The sequence below is a fragment of the Elephantulus edwardii genome, unplaced genomic scaffold (genome assembly GCF_000299155.1).
Source record: "Elephantulus edwardii isolate Elephantulus edwardi_28Jun2011 unplaced genomic scaffold, EleEdw1.0 scaffold00057, whole genome shotgun sequence".
Lineage (NCBI taxonomy): Eukaryota > Metazoa > Chordata > Mammalia > Macroscelidea > Macroscelididae > Elephantulus > Elephantulus edwardii.
In genome coordinates, this window is record NW_006399807.1 from 113,476 (window position 1) to 128,681 (window position 15,206).

Below are 15,206 nucleotides of genomic sequence, written 5' to 3' on the forward strand. Positions count from 1 at the left end.
CTCTCCTTCACAGGGTCGCTATGAGTCACCTGCAACTCAACGACACTTAACAACCACCAGCACCAGCACCACCACTTATTTATTATTTTAAATATAGTACATTATATTTTCATAAACAATTTATCTTTTATTTTTCTTTTATAATGATTTATTTATAAAAGTTTACATACATTGTTTTTCACACCAGATCTTTCCCATTTCCTTAGTCATCCTGCTCCTCCTTGAATTAACTCAGTCCCATAAGGACAAATACTGTACAAGATCATTGTTGTAGAATGAGCATGAGGATCAGGAGGGAGGAAGGGCAAGGGGGTCTTGTTAATTACAGAGTCGCACAATTTGATGGGTGGATGAACAATTTATCTTAATGGTGAGATAATATTCCATCCAATTGATATCCCTAAATTAATGTAAAACATTTTTCTAGTGGTGAATATTTATTCTCTTTAACATTTCACTATTATAACAATAAGAATGAACTTAGATGATTTTCTTAATCTCTCTCTTTCATAGCTTCATCTGTCAGGTGAAACTAATGTAGCATCTCTCTCCTGGAGTTGCTGTGCTGTTTGATGGCAATGGCCTTCAAAGATAAGACATGAAATTAGGCCCCCCAGTTAAAAAATAGGAACAATGACATTTGCTCCTATACATAGTGATACAGTGACTCTGAGTAATCCTTCCATATTCTGCATCATTTAATTTTGCTTATAGAATCCTTCAGTATTGCAACTCAAGGATTGAATTTGTTCTTTAGTTCTTTCAGTTTGAGAAATGCCAAGGCTGTTCTTCCTTTTTTGGTTTTCTAACTCCAGCTCTTTGCACATTTCATTATAATACTTTGCCTTCTTGTGCTCCCCTTTGAAATTTGTGCCTATTTCTTTTACTTCAGGATTTCTTTTGTCCTTTCTATGTTCTGGTGCAAGTTTGAGAGTCTTTTCTTGGTATTCATTTTAGACTTTTCTTTCTCCTTTGTTTTTGTAATGATCTTTTCCTTGCTTCATGGATGATATCCTTGATGTCATCCCACAACTCCTCTGGTCTTTGGCCATTATTGTTTGCTCAGTGCATTAAATATATTCCTAGGAGAGGGATATCACGCTTGGGAGGATGTAGTAACAGTGCAAAAGAGGAAGACCTTAAATGAGATGGATTGATTCAGTGACTGGGAGTAATGAGGGTAGGTGTGTCAAAGACAATTAGGTTGGCACAGGATACAGTAAGGTTTAGGGCTGTTGTACATAAAATAGCTATGAGTCACAAGTGACTTGACAGCACATAACAACATCAACAGCAGCCAACAACAACAACAACATGCCAGCAGTGTATTTTTCCTAGTGAAACCTTGTTCTTTTGCTTCCCTATTTGTTATTTCCCCCCCTTCATTCATTAGGTGAGATTGGATGTGGCAGTATTGTTACACAATCTAGCAAGAGACTTTGTCTATTTAATTTTTACTTTGAAAATGAAATTATATACCCTAAATGCATCCTTTATCAAAAAAGGAAGACTTTTAAGGAAGCAGATTATTTCCTTAATTTTGCCAAGTAAATTATTCTGGTTACCTACTAGCAAGAAAGTGTCTTTAATGTTTGCTGAGTGGGAATTTGTGCTACCCTTTCCAAAAAAAAGTGTCAGCAGAAGAATAAAATAAAAACTTGACTGGAGATTGTGGAAAGGAGTAAGTTTAAATAATTCCCTTTATTGCTTTCCATAGTTTTAAGACAAAAAGTGGATATATTTAAAATTTTAAATATTTAAGAATTAAGTATTTCTTGAGAAATATAAAATGAAAATATTAGTTTACTTGAATGTTTTAAGGTTTCCACAAGTTGAATTTTGCTAATGCTGTCAGCTGTGGTACTTATTTTAGACTATGATTATCAGTATGTTGACTGTGTTTTGCAGTAGTGAGCTCTGGTGGCCTAGTGGTAAGGATTTATGCTACTAACTCTAAAGCTTACAGTTTGAATTCACCAGCTGTTCCGTGGGAGAGAGCTGGCCAGTCTCCTCCCATGCTATTTACTGCCTCTGAAAACCTGCTGGAAGGTCAACTATTAGTCAGTTCTGACCCGATGGTACACAGCAAAGAAAATATTTTGTACAATAATATCTAACAGAACAAGTGAGCAAAGAAATGTGTTTCTTTGCCTTTCAGATAAATTTTAAATAGACAAAGTCTTTCTTGTTTAATTGAAAGTTTTTCTGTTTGATTCTTTTGGTCTGATGTGACAAGGTAACTAATAATACTTTTGTGATAATTTTAAAGAGAAGGAATCTGTAAAATTAGAATTAGAACTGATAGATGTGTGGTAAAGCAGAGGTAAACGTTAGTTTCCATGAGATGTGGAAAATTTTAGCATAAAAATGTTGTTATCCTTTGCTGTTGAGTAATTTTGTTTCATACTTAGCTTATAAATATAGATATGCCCCATTGTGCATTACAAATTATAGCCTTGATTCTGTAACCTTGGTGGCACAGCGGTTAATAGAGCTGCTAACCGAAAGGTTTGTGGTTTCAACCCAGTAGCTGCTCTGCAGGAGAAAGGTGTAAAAGGCTGTTTCCAAAAATTTGCATTCTTGGAAATCCTCTAGGGCAGTTCTGAGCTCTGCAGTGTCTGTGGGTTATCTGCATAGGAGCAGATCATCAAGTCTTTTCTTTCATTGAGCTATTAGTAGATTTGAACCTCCAACTTTTTGAGTAGTAATCAGGTACTTAAGTATCCTGTCTCTAGAGTTCAGCATAAAATAGTCCTGTTTTACTATTACCTTAATAAAAAAAACCACTGAAAACTTGGAAACTCATCTCTTAGCTACATCATAGATTCAAAGGTGTGAGTAGCTGATTTTGTTTGTTACAAAAAGGACTATCTTTGTGTAACAATGAAAGAATTTTTTCAAAGAGAAAAGTGAACTACCAAGGGTTGAGTAAGGAGGAAAATGTTTAACAGTAAATGAATGGAAATCCAAGCTCTATAAACTTTCTTTAAAATATCAATTAAAATAAAAAAATTATAAAACAAATTACTTTTTTTTTAAAAAGGACTATCTTTTAGTGTTTATCAACACTTAAGGCTTTTAAACTTAAAAACAAAGTGAGAACAAACTTGGAATTCTGATTTTTTCAAGTTGATTCAGTGTTCAAAAGGAACTGTTCAAAAGGAACTGTTCAAATGGAACTGTTAAATTTATGAAAAGTCGTCTTCTACATTAGTCTTTCTTATAGTTGAATAAATGTTTCTTTAATAATAAAACATTGCATTTTATAATGTGATACTAAAGGGAGAGTATTTTCTTTTTGCAAGGTGCAGTGCTTGCTGGGAGAATTGTGTGGAGTCAGGTGATAAAATAGAAGTATTGGCCAGATGTGTTTTTTTTTTTTTTTAAATTTCAGTCTCTGTTACATTATTTAATATACACATGTAGGATATACAATTGTTTAATGGGCCAGAATATTGATTTTATTTTTTCAGATTGTTGTAGAGGTAACTGAGTTTCCAGATAAAAGTAATTCCAAATGTTTGTTTTAAACAGGCTGAAGATGAAGCTTATTTAAAGTTTTTGAAAGCTGTGATAATTTAAGTAAAAGGAGCCTAATTAAATATATTCTAGAACATTAAGATAAATGAAATGCCGTGCCACTATTCTCCTTGTGTGTTAAAAGAGGACTTTCATATGTTATATGAGTAAAATTTATTTGTTCTTGTTCTGTGCTGTCGAGTTGCCTGTGACTTAATAGTGACCTCTAAAGCTTGTGCTGTTCTGAGCCAGTCTCACTGCATCTGACACACCTACCCCCCATTACACTAGTCAGTGTGTCAATCCATCTCATCCAAGGTCTCCTGTACTGTCCCTTCACATTCTCCAAGGACTGGCCCCTCCTGGAAATATGCCTAAAATCTTTGCCTCCAAGGATTTTGTTCCTCTAAAAAGGTCTATTTAGAGAATAATAATTATAGTGCAGTTGTTTTCCAGGAAAGAATAGCCTCTTCTAAAATAAATAGAAACTGTCACAACTGTGTGTATATTGTTTGAAAAATTAAAAAAAGTTCTGCCTGTAAAGTACATAATAATTTAAATATTAGCTTAGTGATACAGAGCATTGAAACACGGTGTTTGTGTGTATGAGTTTTATTTGATTTTACCTTTTTTTGTCTATTTGGTAATATTGAGTATTTACGTTGGCCTAGTGGAATGGAAGCTATGCTACCAAGCTGAAGGTGGGTGATTTTCATCTGTGGCCCTCGGCCAGGTTCAAATTGTTTTCCTGTCAAACATTCTTCTAGGTGGTATAGCACTGGTCTGTGTGTTGCTGTACAGAGGTAACTCGTAGTTGCTGTGGTGCTGAAGACTGTGACACTGATGTGCCAATCGTGGTAACGGGTACCCATGGTGGACAGTGTTGGCTGGAGCTTCCTGACTAAATCAAACCTGGAAGCAGGAGCGGCATCCACTTCTGAAATGGCTTGCCTCCGGAAACTCTATGTATGAACAGTGCTCAGGCCGTTCGTTCATAGGGTTGCCATGAGTTGTCTACGACTCGACGGCATCAAACAACAACAACAACTTAATTTTCAGAATTACTATCATGTATTTTTTTCTATGGTGGAGAAAAAGACATTTAATCACAGATGGTTTTCATATTTTTAGTAGAAGGCATGTGGAGTGACAGCCTTTGAAACTTTAATGCTATGAAATATGCAGGTGCATTTATTGTTTATAAAAATTCCTAATCTTTGTTTGAAATTTATTAAATGGTGTGCCATTTGTAAACTCCCCAAATTCCATAATTAGCCTTAAAAGGGAGGTTACCTTTTATCTAACTTTTAGTATAAACTCTTCCATCTGAAAACTTTCTTTCTCATGTGCTTGTTCAGAGTTCTGTGTAATTCAGCACTCTGGTATTAAATATTAATTATGGACCTTGGCATTCTTTTTAATAGCAGAGATCACTAAAAATAACAGTAGATTGAACAAGGTGACATAGTCCAGAGAGAAGTTTAACTTGATTAATAGTACAGCATGATTTTTGTCTGGTAGGAGAGGTATTCTACTAGAGAATTTTATAGATGATGATTCTAAAAGATCAGTGTTCTTTTGAAGGCAGGGCAAAATGAAACCCATGTTTGACATTCATATTTTCTTTTTCCTTGTGTGTTCCAATTGAAAGATTGTTGTTCTTATGTGCTGTCAAGTCAGAACTGATGTATAGCTGACCTCTTCAGTGAACCCCTCCACAGTGGGTTTTCAGAGGCTCTACATTGCACATCAGCAGAGAACTGCCAGAAGTCCAGGCTGGGTTTAGAAGGAGTCGTGGTACTAGGGATAATGGAGCTGATGTTAGATGGATCTTAGCTGAAACCAGGGAATACCAGAAGAATGTCTATCTGTGTTTCATTAATTATGCAAAGGCATTTGACTGTGTGGATCAAAACAAACTGTAGCTGACTCTGAGAAGAATGGGAATCCCAGAACATTTAATCGTGCTAATGCGAAACCTATACTTGGACCAAGAGGCAGTCGTCAGAACAGAGCAGGGTAACACTGCATGGTTCAAAATTGGGAAGGGTGTACACCACGGATGTGTCCTATCCCTATACCTTTCCAGCCTGTATGCAGAGCAGATTATCCAAGAGGCTGAGCTCTGTGAGAAGTGTGGCGTCAGGATTGGTGGAAGATCTATTAACAATCTGCGTTATGCAGATGACACAACCCTGCTTGCTGAAACTGAGGAGGACCTCATGCACTTGCTGCAGAGGGTCAAGGCCTGCAGCCTTCAGTATGGACTGAGGCTCAATGTCAAGAAGTCAAAGATTCTCACCACTGGACCAATTGGCAGCATCAGGATGGATGGTGAAGAGATTGAGATTGTTCACAGCTTCAGTTTGCTCGGCTCCATGGTCAACAGTCTTGGCACCAGCAGGCAGGAAATCAAAAAACATATTGCGATGGGAAAGTCTGCTGTTAGGTACCTCTCTAAAGTACTCAAGAGCAGTGGTGTGTCTCTGGAGACTAAGGTGCGTCTGATACAGGCCATGGTCTTTGCAATTACTTGTTATGCATCAGAGAGTTGGACAATGACTAGGGAGGATAGAAGGAGAATTGATGCCTTTGAGCTGTGGTGCTGGAGAAGAGTATTGAATGTATCATGAACTGCCAAGCAAACGAACAGATTCATCCTGGAGAGGGTTAAACTGGGCTTCTCCTTGGAGGCAAGGATTCTGGGGCTTCGTCTAACATACTTTGGACATGTTGTAAGGAGGGACCGGTCCTCGGAAAGGGACATCATGCTTGATAGGGTGGAGGGACAGCGCAGGAAGGGAAGACCCTCTATGAGGTGGGTTGATTCAGTGACTGGGGTAATCAGGATGGGTGTGTCAGAGGCAATGCGATTGGCACAGGATAGAGCAGGGTTTAGGGCTGTTGTACATAGGGTCGCTATGAGTTGCAAGCGACTTGACGGCACATAACAACAACAACAACAAACAACTACATTTCATGAAAGGAGCTTGCCCACCTTTGTCTCTTGGAGTCGTTGGTGGATTGGGGTAGAAATTGTTATTACTTTAAAAATTGTCAATATTATCTCCTCCCATGCAATTACTGCTTCTGAAAACCTGCTGTAGGGTCAGCTATGGTTCAGTTATGACTCTGGTACACAACAAGTAGAATATGTGTTTTTAAAATGTAATGTTCATTATGAAACTCATAACCAGTATGTCAAATAGATTTAAACTTGTGAGAATTCCCTATGTGTCAGAGTAGAAATATGCTCTGGGTTTTTTCGTGTGATTTGAATAGTGAGGAAATGGATGGAAGGTTTGGCTAAGTAGTGAATATCCTTTTGGAGATCTCGAAGACTACATTGTTGTTGTGTACTGTGGAGTTGGGACCAATTCATAGCTGTCCCTGTAGTGGGTTTTCAGAGGCAGTAAAATTACGTGGGAGTTGATTGCCTGCCTTTCTCCTGCACAGCAGCTGGTGGATGGGCACCATGTGCTTTTGGTTGACAGTGCAGTTCCTTAATACTAGGCCACCAAAGATCTAGAATGCATTAGTAGTTTTGTTTGTTTTTAAAATTTTACTGTGGTAAAAAATATATAACAAAAAAAATTTATCATTTTAAAGTATATAATTCAGTGACCTTGGTTACATTTATAGTTTTGCACAATCATCAAGACTTTCTATTTCTAAAAGTTTTTTATTATCCTCAACAGAGATCCAATATCCTTTGAACAAGAAATTCTAGTTCTCTGTTCTCCCAGTTCCTGGTAGTCACTTAATAAACTTCTATCTTCATTCATTTGCTTGCTCTAGATGTTTCATGTCAGTGGATGTTTATATATACCACTGCTGTGAAGTCAATTCCAACTCAGCAAATGCTCATTGAATTTCCAAGGATGCAAATTTTTATTGGAGGGGTTTTCTGATCTTCCTCCTGAGGAGCAGCTTAAGAGTTGAAGATCTGGTCTTTTGGTTAGGGCACAGATTGTTTCTACAATTATCTACTGTGAATAGTGTACATTGGTGTGTGGAGTCTCTCTGCAAATCTTTTGAGACTAGAATACCTAGCAGTAGAATTGATGGGCAAGATGGTAATCCTTCTGTGTGTGTGTATGGGGTTTTTTTTTTTTTTTTGGTTGTTGCTTTTTATAGAATTTTGCTGTGCTTGTTGAGAATTATGTATTTACCAGTTCAACAGTTTCTACATATTGTTCAGTGACATAATGATTTTGTTCAAGTTATGCGCAACCATTTTACCCTTCTTTTCTGAGTTATTCTTCCCCCTTAGCATAAATTCAGTGCCTGTTAAAGTCCCTGTCCAACGTTTTGATTTGTCATTGTCACCGTGATCCCATTTAGAAAGGCAAAAGAGGACAGTGATCAAGGCAGACATCCTTTTATGTCTTTTTAAAAATTTTTTATACCTTTTTCCCCTTTCACATTGTGTTTCTTACGATCATTCCCATATATTTTGTCTTATAAAAGAACTCACCATTGGTCTATGTTCACTATTACCAACATCTTTTTAGATTCCCACTAAATCTTTTCTAATTCCTTCTCTCTCTCCCTCCCCCCACCAAACTCTGTAAACCCATGATTTCCCCCTTCCCTTTCCTCAGCCCCTCATCTCCTCTTCCCTCTTTGGACATTTATACACATCTTCCTAGTTATTCTTCTGTTTTTAAAATAATGGTCTTATGCATTGTTTATCCTTAGGAGCCAGGCATTCTTTACTACTTTGGTTTTAAGATATATTTTTGGTTTAAGATTTAAAGATTTATTTTGGAGTAAGTGTTTTAGCCTATGGTCTCAGAATGTAAATTCCATGGAAATTTGAAATTCTGTTCTTCATTTTCTTCTTTCCGATCAAGGTTCGTTTACAGTATTTGACAAAAAGGTTCAGTAATGGAAGTAGGACACTATTTAGTTCCAAATTTTCTTGATAAAAGAGACAATTGTACAGGGACACAATTAGTTACGCATTCCATGTCCTCCTCCTAATCCTGACTGCCCTCCTCCTCTCAGGCTCCATGTATGTAGATAGAAACCAATAGTGTCTTAGATGGCTGCTCAAAAGCCTTTGAGGTTCCAGGCACTATACATTGAACCAGGAAATACAGCGCAAGCACCGGACACAAAATTAGGCAAATCAACTGTGGTGGTCCATGAAATGATAACCCCAAACTTCCAGTCAGTGAACCGAAACCTGTGAGGTGTTTATTCTACATGAGCAGCATCAGAAACCATTTTTTTTTCTTTTTTTATGATCCACTGAGTCGAATGCCTTTGCATAGTTAATAAAACACAGGTACACATCGGTAATGTGTGTAGTTGTGTCAGAGACAGTGAGGTTGGCACAGGATAGAACAGCATTTAGGGCCCTTGTACATAGGGGCACTATGAGTCACAAACAACTCGATGACACATAACAGCAACAACAATACATCTTTGTGGTATTCTTGCTTTCAAGCCTAGATCCATCTGACATCAGCTATAATATCTCTTGTTTTATAGTCTCTTCTGAATCAATCTAGCGTAAACTTCTGGTAGTTCACTGTTGATGTACTACTGTAGCTGTTTAAAAATAATTTTTAGCAAGATTTCACTTGTATGTTATACTAATTATGTTATGTGATAATTTCCACATTCTGTTGGATCACCTTTTCTTGGAATGTGAACAAATATGAATCTCTTCCAGTCAGTTAGTTGGTCTGATCACTGTCTTCCAGATTTCTTGGCTTAGACTAGTGAGCACATTTGGTTTGCTTCTGTTTGCCGAAACACCTCAATAAGAATTCCATCTCTTTTTGGAGACTTTTTTCACCCCCAATACCTTGTATAGCTTAGACTTCTTTCAGTACCATTGGTTCTTGATCATATGCTGCTACTTTTGTTTTTTCCTTTTTAAAATTTTATTTTATATTGATTTGCTTGCAAAGTTCATGCACATTGTATTTCACACTATCCTTCATATTGTGTTTTGTACAGTCATTCCCATTCATAATGTTTTATAAACTCAATTGCCATTGAACCATGCCCACCATTACCCTGTCTTTCCAGATTACAGTGGGATCTTTCCCATTTCCTGGACTGTGTCCAGTTATTTTTGTTACAGTGACTCTGTATTCCTTCCATCTTCTTTTAATGAATATTTGCTTCATTCAGTATTTCCTCCATAGAACCTTTTGTTATTGTACCTAAAAGCATGAATTTTTGCTTCACTTCTTTCAGCTTAAGCAATACTGAGCATACTCTTCATTTTGGGGTTTTTAATTCTAGATCTTTACACATTATAATACTTTACTTTTTCTTCTTGAACTGCCCTTTGAAATCTGTTCATCTCCCTTCATCATTCTTCCTTTCATTTGACTTCTCTATGTTGAAGGACAAGCTTCATGGTCTCTTCTGACATTCATGTTGATCTTTCCTGCCTTCATAATGACTTTTGCTTTCTTCATGGGTGATGTCTTTGATATTACCCCTTTGCTCATAGTGTTCAGTACTTCACTTCTGTTTTTGAGATGATTTTTAAATTAGGTGAGATAAAGTAGGGTCTGTTTTGATTCTCGTGGAGCTTCCACTTGAACTTGCATATGAGTGTTGCAAAGTGGACGCAAAAGGAAAAAGGGACATGGGGAAATGAGTTCAGGAAAAGAGGGAGGGCTGAGGCAGAGGTCCTCTTACAGCATGGCACTGTGGAAAGGGCCCTTTCTTAGTCTCTCTATGGTTTTTATTTAGTTTAGGCCAATCATTCTCAAAAAGGTTCAATCTCTGGAAACTATATTTTTTCCTTAAACTTTAAGTGCTGCCAACAAACAATGGATAAGCTTAATCTTTAAACTAAGACCAAAGCTCAGACACGGTGTCCCCTCAGGTGGGAGGCTGGGTGGAAATACCTGTTTGCAGAGGGCATCCAGTATCTCCTCCAGGGGCTGGGCAGAATTCTCTGTTTGCAGAGGGTGCTTAGTCCTGTCTGGACTCTGATCTCAGCTGTGTGGCCCTGCTGTCACTATGCTGGGGGAACCACATATGAGCACTGTTGACTCCTGCCCTTACATGGCTGATTTTAAACATCTTTAGTTTCTCTTTTCATAGATACAGTCAGTTTGATTACTGTTTATTCAGTCAGGTGAGGCCCAGGTGTATTGTCACTATTTATGTATAATTAGAAAGTATTTGCAGTGAATACAGCATTGATTGTACAAAGTTCTGTCATGTGATGTCTTTTCTCATTTCTGTCAGTAGGGTTTTATTTTCCAACTACTAGTCTTTCTTATTTGTTTCCAACTTTTGCATTCCAGTCAAAAATTATAATTAATGCATCTTGATTGCATATTTGATCGATTTCAGACTATAGACATTGGTAGAAATCCTCAATTTTTTCATCTTTGGCTTTAGTGGTTGTTACCTGAATAACAGGTCTTTCTTTTTAGAAAGAACATTGTACTTCAGGATAGATCTTGAAACATTCTTTTGAGGAATTAGACATTATTCTTCATTTGTTATTTCCAGCATAGTAGATCATGTAATTGGTTAAAAATGGCCAGTCCATTTCAACTCATTTTATGCCTTGAATATCAATCTTGGTGCCTTCCATTTAATTTTAGACAACATTCCTAGACTCATACTTTGTACATTTTATGTTTTAATTGTTAATGGACTTTTGCTGTTGTTTCTTCTCATTTTGAATCTGTTTGCATCAGCAAATGACAGTCCTTCACCAGGTGAATGCTTTATTCCATTCACATCATTAAGGTAGACTTTACCTTGAAGAGACAGCTCTTTTCTAGAATTTTGGGTCCCTTCATACTTAAGGGATTCTTCTTTTGCAACTGTATTGAACAGTGTTCCACTGCTGTTCTTAGGTTTTTTGAGACCCTGCTGTTTCAGAACTGGATGACCAGTCTTCCATCTTACTCTTTGTGTGGAAGGTCTGCTGAAACCTGTCTACCATTCGTGACCCTGCTGGTATTTGAAATACCAGCATAGCGTCCTACATCATTGCAACATGTAAACCTCTACAATACAGATAGGGAAAAATCTTATTTGATCAATTGATTTTAATTTAATCTGAGTGATGTTTTAAAGTACTTGCTTTAAAAACAACCGGTAGCTTATATTTTGAGTATTAGTTATTTAAAAACAATTGTAAATATCAGAGCTAACCAGAATTCTCATTATTTTTCCCAGATTGCTGTGCTAAGGAGACAACAACGTATGATTAAAAATCGAGAGTCTGCATGTCAGTCCCGCAAGAAGAAGAAAGAATATATGTTAGGGTTGGAGGCAAAACTAAAGGCAGCACTTTCAGAGAATGAGAAACTGAAGAAAGAGAATGGGTCACTGAAGAGGCAGCTGGATGAAGTTGTATTAGAGGTAGGTGCTAGTGATGGAACCAAGAGGACGTTTTTGTATTTTAATTTATGTTATGTGAAAGAATAATGTTAAAAAAAACCCCAAGGGTATATTTGCAATGAGGATAACATTTGTAAAAAGGACCTTTTTTTTTTTTTAATTTTATTATTTTCTGTGTGTGTACCATCAAATTGGATCTGACTGGTACAGGAGGAGATGGCCCCTCCTTCTCCGGCAGAGCATCTGGTGGATTCGAACCACATATCTCTGGGATCGCAGTGCATCTTCTTGCCACTACGGGAAAAAGGACCTTTTTAAAATGGCAATTTGAATGAAAGTTTACAAAGCATGCTGGGTTTTTTCTCCCCTAGTCAATCATTCATGTTGCATTTTGTTCTGTAGCATCGATTACATTACGCACAATGTCTGATCGTCCACTCATATTATCTTTCCCTTCACTCATCTTAATGAGTGCTTATTGTCTTTTTAATTTTCTATGCCTCTCATTTCCCTCTCTAGTAACCAATCTAGAAAGATTCTTTCTGTATTTAAATCTTTCTTTAGCTTTTTATAGCAATGATCTTACATAGTATTTATCCTTTTGTGACTTATACTTCCGAGGCGACATGGAGAGGTCTCATTTTTCTAGGTTACTCCTCAACCATTTCTTTTTTTTTTGTTCTTTTTCTATAATTATATTAATTTTCATAAACATTTACAGAGATTTTGGGTTTCCATTCATTCATTGTTGCACTATTCTCTCTACCCTCCTCCCAGTTTGTTCTTGTCCAAATGCCACAGTGCTTGTCAAAGCCAGTTCTGATTAATCTTCTTTGTCAGTGTGTCCTTTGCCATTCCCTATCACTCCTCCCTGAGAGAGACTTCACCCTGAGTCATAAGGAAAAGGGGATGGCGTATTCTCTTAGCTACTTCCTGCTGAAAAGGGACGCTGTGGGTTTCAGGGTGAAGATCTTCTCTCACTACTCTAAAGAGCCCCTTTGGCAGTAGGAAACACATAGACTATTATGGAGATTGATTTTGGAATTTAGATGCACTCTTATTGATTGTGCTTGGCCGTACATGTTCATATCCTTGAAGATGTATCATGGGGGTGTTGCAACCTAGAAGACACAAATTTGACTAACAAGTTATAAGTACATGAGTCAAAAATTATGGAAAAGTAAAAGAAAAGATTCTTTCATTGTTTTACAAACCCTCCCCCAGGTCCCCTCCACCATGTAGCCCTCGCTCTAGTCTCCTGTGATGACAGAAATACCTAGTTATATATCTCTTTTAAACAGTTTTCTCCCTCCTCTGTTTCAGTGCAGTATACATTATTGAACCCATCTTACTCAGTCTCTCCCCAACCCCAAGGACAGTCCCATTCTACAACAGTGGCATCATGTAATATTTGTCCTTTTGTGACTGGGATATTTCACTCAGCATAATGTTCTCCAGAGTCAACCATTTTGAATAATATTGCATGAGTTCCTTGTTTTTTAATGCAGCATAGTATTCCATTGTGTGAATATATCACAGCTTCTCTAGCCATTCGTTTGTTGATGGGCACTTAGGTTGTTTCCAACTCCTTGCTATTGTGAACAAAGCTGCAATAAACATGGGTGTGCAAGCACCTTCTTTTTCTGACTTGCTGAACCACATTGAGATGCTGAGATAGTCTCACTAGGGATTCTGGTTTTAAAAAGAAAACGATATAAAATAAACATGTGTTTTTATCTTTTCTTTCTGTCTCCTTGACTACTAGTTCGGGGTTTTTTGTAGTCTTTTGCCTGGTGATCCTGAGCAGGTTAATCTCTTTAATTCTGTTCATGAAATCTGCTGCTTTAAAAATTTCCCATTACGAGGAGTCCTCAACCAAATAAGCCCTAAAATTATCTTGCCCTTGAACATATGTATATATACTAGTGTGGGGATTTAAAAGGCAGAGAGACCAACTACACAATGTCTCAAAAGTCTGTGATGATTGATGAAAATGTAAAATTGTTGAATTTTTTTTTCCTTTTGAGTTAACAAGCATCTGCTGCAGAATGAACACTGTCTCTTTCCCCCACTTCTCTCCTTTATTCTTTCTGCTAGAAAAAGGAACTTGGATCTTTCTGCCCAAGTTTTTTTAAAATACTCTTTCCTCATGTTTGAGTTGTAATTTTTTTTAATGGGAAAGATTATTTGTATTATTGGTGAAGAGGCAATTCTTATTTTAAATAGCACTTTTAATGAGAATAATGTGTAATTGAATCATCTTTTCTATGGCCATTTCCTTTTAGAATCAGAGGCTTAAAGTCCCCAATACAAAGCAAAGAGCTATCTGTGTGATGATAGTTTTGGCATTTATAGTCCTGAACTACGGACCAATGAGGTAAGTGTCTCAATATTTGTTTTGGCTACCAATACTAAAACTTGAAATTCTTACTTTTTTTCATCTCTAGTCACAAATTGGAGAGAAATTAATTTTTATCCTATTCAGTGGAGTAATATTTAAGTAAGCAGTAAATTTGTATCTCCTTTCTTGTTTATTATTTTACCTATTTATAGCAGAAAATTAATATTTTTAAATGTAGAAGATCTTAAATTATCAAATATCACTGGTGAGGCAATGTTTTTTCTATTGCCTTCAAGTCAGAACCAACTCCTAGCTAACCACCAGTGGGTTTTCAGAGGCAGTTAGGCAGTTAATCGCACAGGAGGATATTGCCCATCCATCACCTGCAAGCAACTGGTGGCCTCGAACCCGGTGCCTCCAAGACTGCAGCGCAGCTTCTTGCCACTTGGCCACCACAGCTCAATAGTATACTGATTTAGAGCATGGGCCTTGAAATCAAACTGAACTAAAATCTTAGCTATTTCCCTGAGTGACTTTGTAATCCTGGGCAAGTTATTTAATCTTTATATGTCTTTCTTTTCTTACCTTAAACAGATAGAATAACTTTAAGTTCTGTGTCAGAGTTCTTGAGCACTAGTGATTTTAAAGCACTTGGGTGACTTCGTCCCACCCTAGAAAATTAATAGCTAGGTTCGAAATTATCACTTTCTGATTTTATAAGCTTGGAGTAGGACCTAAGAATGTATTTTAAGTGTTCCAGGTTATTCCAGTAATTTTTTTTTTTTGCTATACTGAGTCACTGTATCAAAAGGAACTGGAAGACACAGAAGAATTTAGTGAAATAACATATGAGCACGAACCTATGGTGATGAAGGAAGAAGTCCAAGCTGCTTTGAAGGAAATAGCAAAAAATAAGGCCCCAGGAATAAATGGTATACCAACTGACGTATTTTAGCTAACAGATGCTGCCCTGGATGTGCTCACCAAGTTGTGCCAAGAAATCTGG

The 15,206-nt window shown here is 37.1% G+C and overlaps 1 protein-coding gene across 1 annotated transcript in view; it reads left to right on the forward strand.

The window, feature by feature from the left end:
* Positions 1-15,206, forward strand: part of ATF6 (activating transcription factor 6) — a 353,926-nt gene that overhangs the window by 96,844 nt on the left and 241,876 nt on the right. The window contains exons 8-9 of the mRNA XM_006887436.1: positions 11,695-11,880; positions 14,145-14,236. Coding sequence (XP_006887498.1) covers positions 11,695-11,880; positions 14,145-14,236 — 278 coding nt within the window. The remainder of the gene's footprint in view (positions 1-11,694; positions 11,881-14,144; positions 14,237-15,206) is intronic.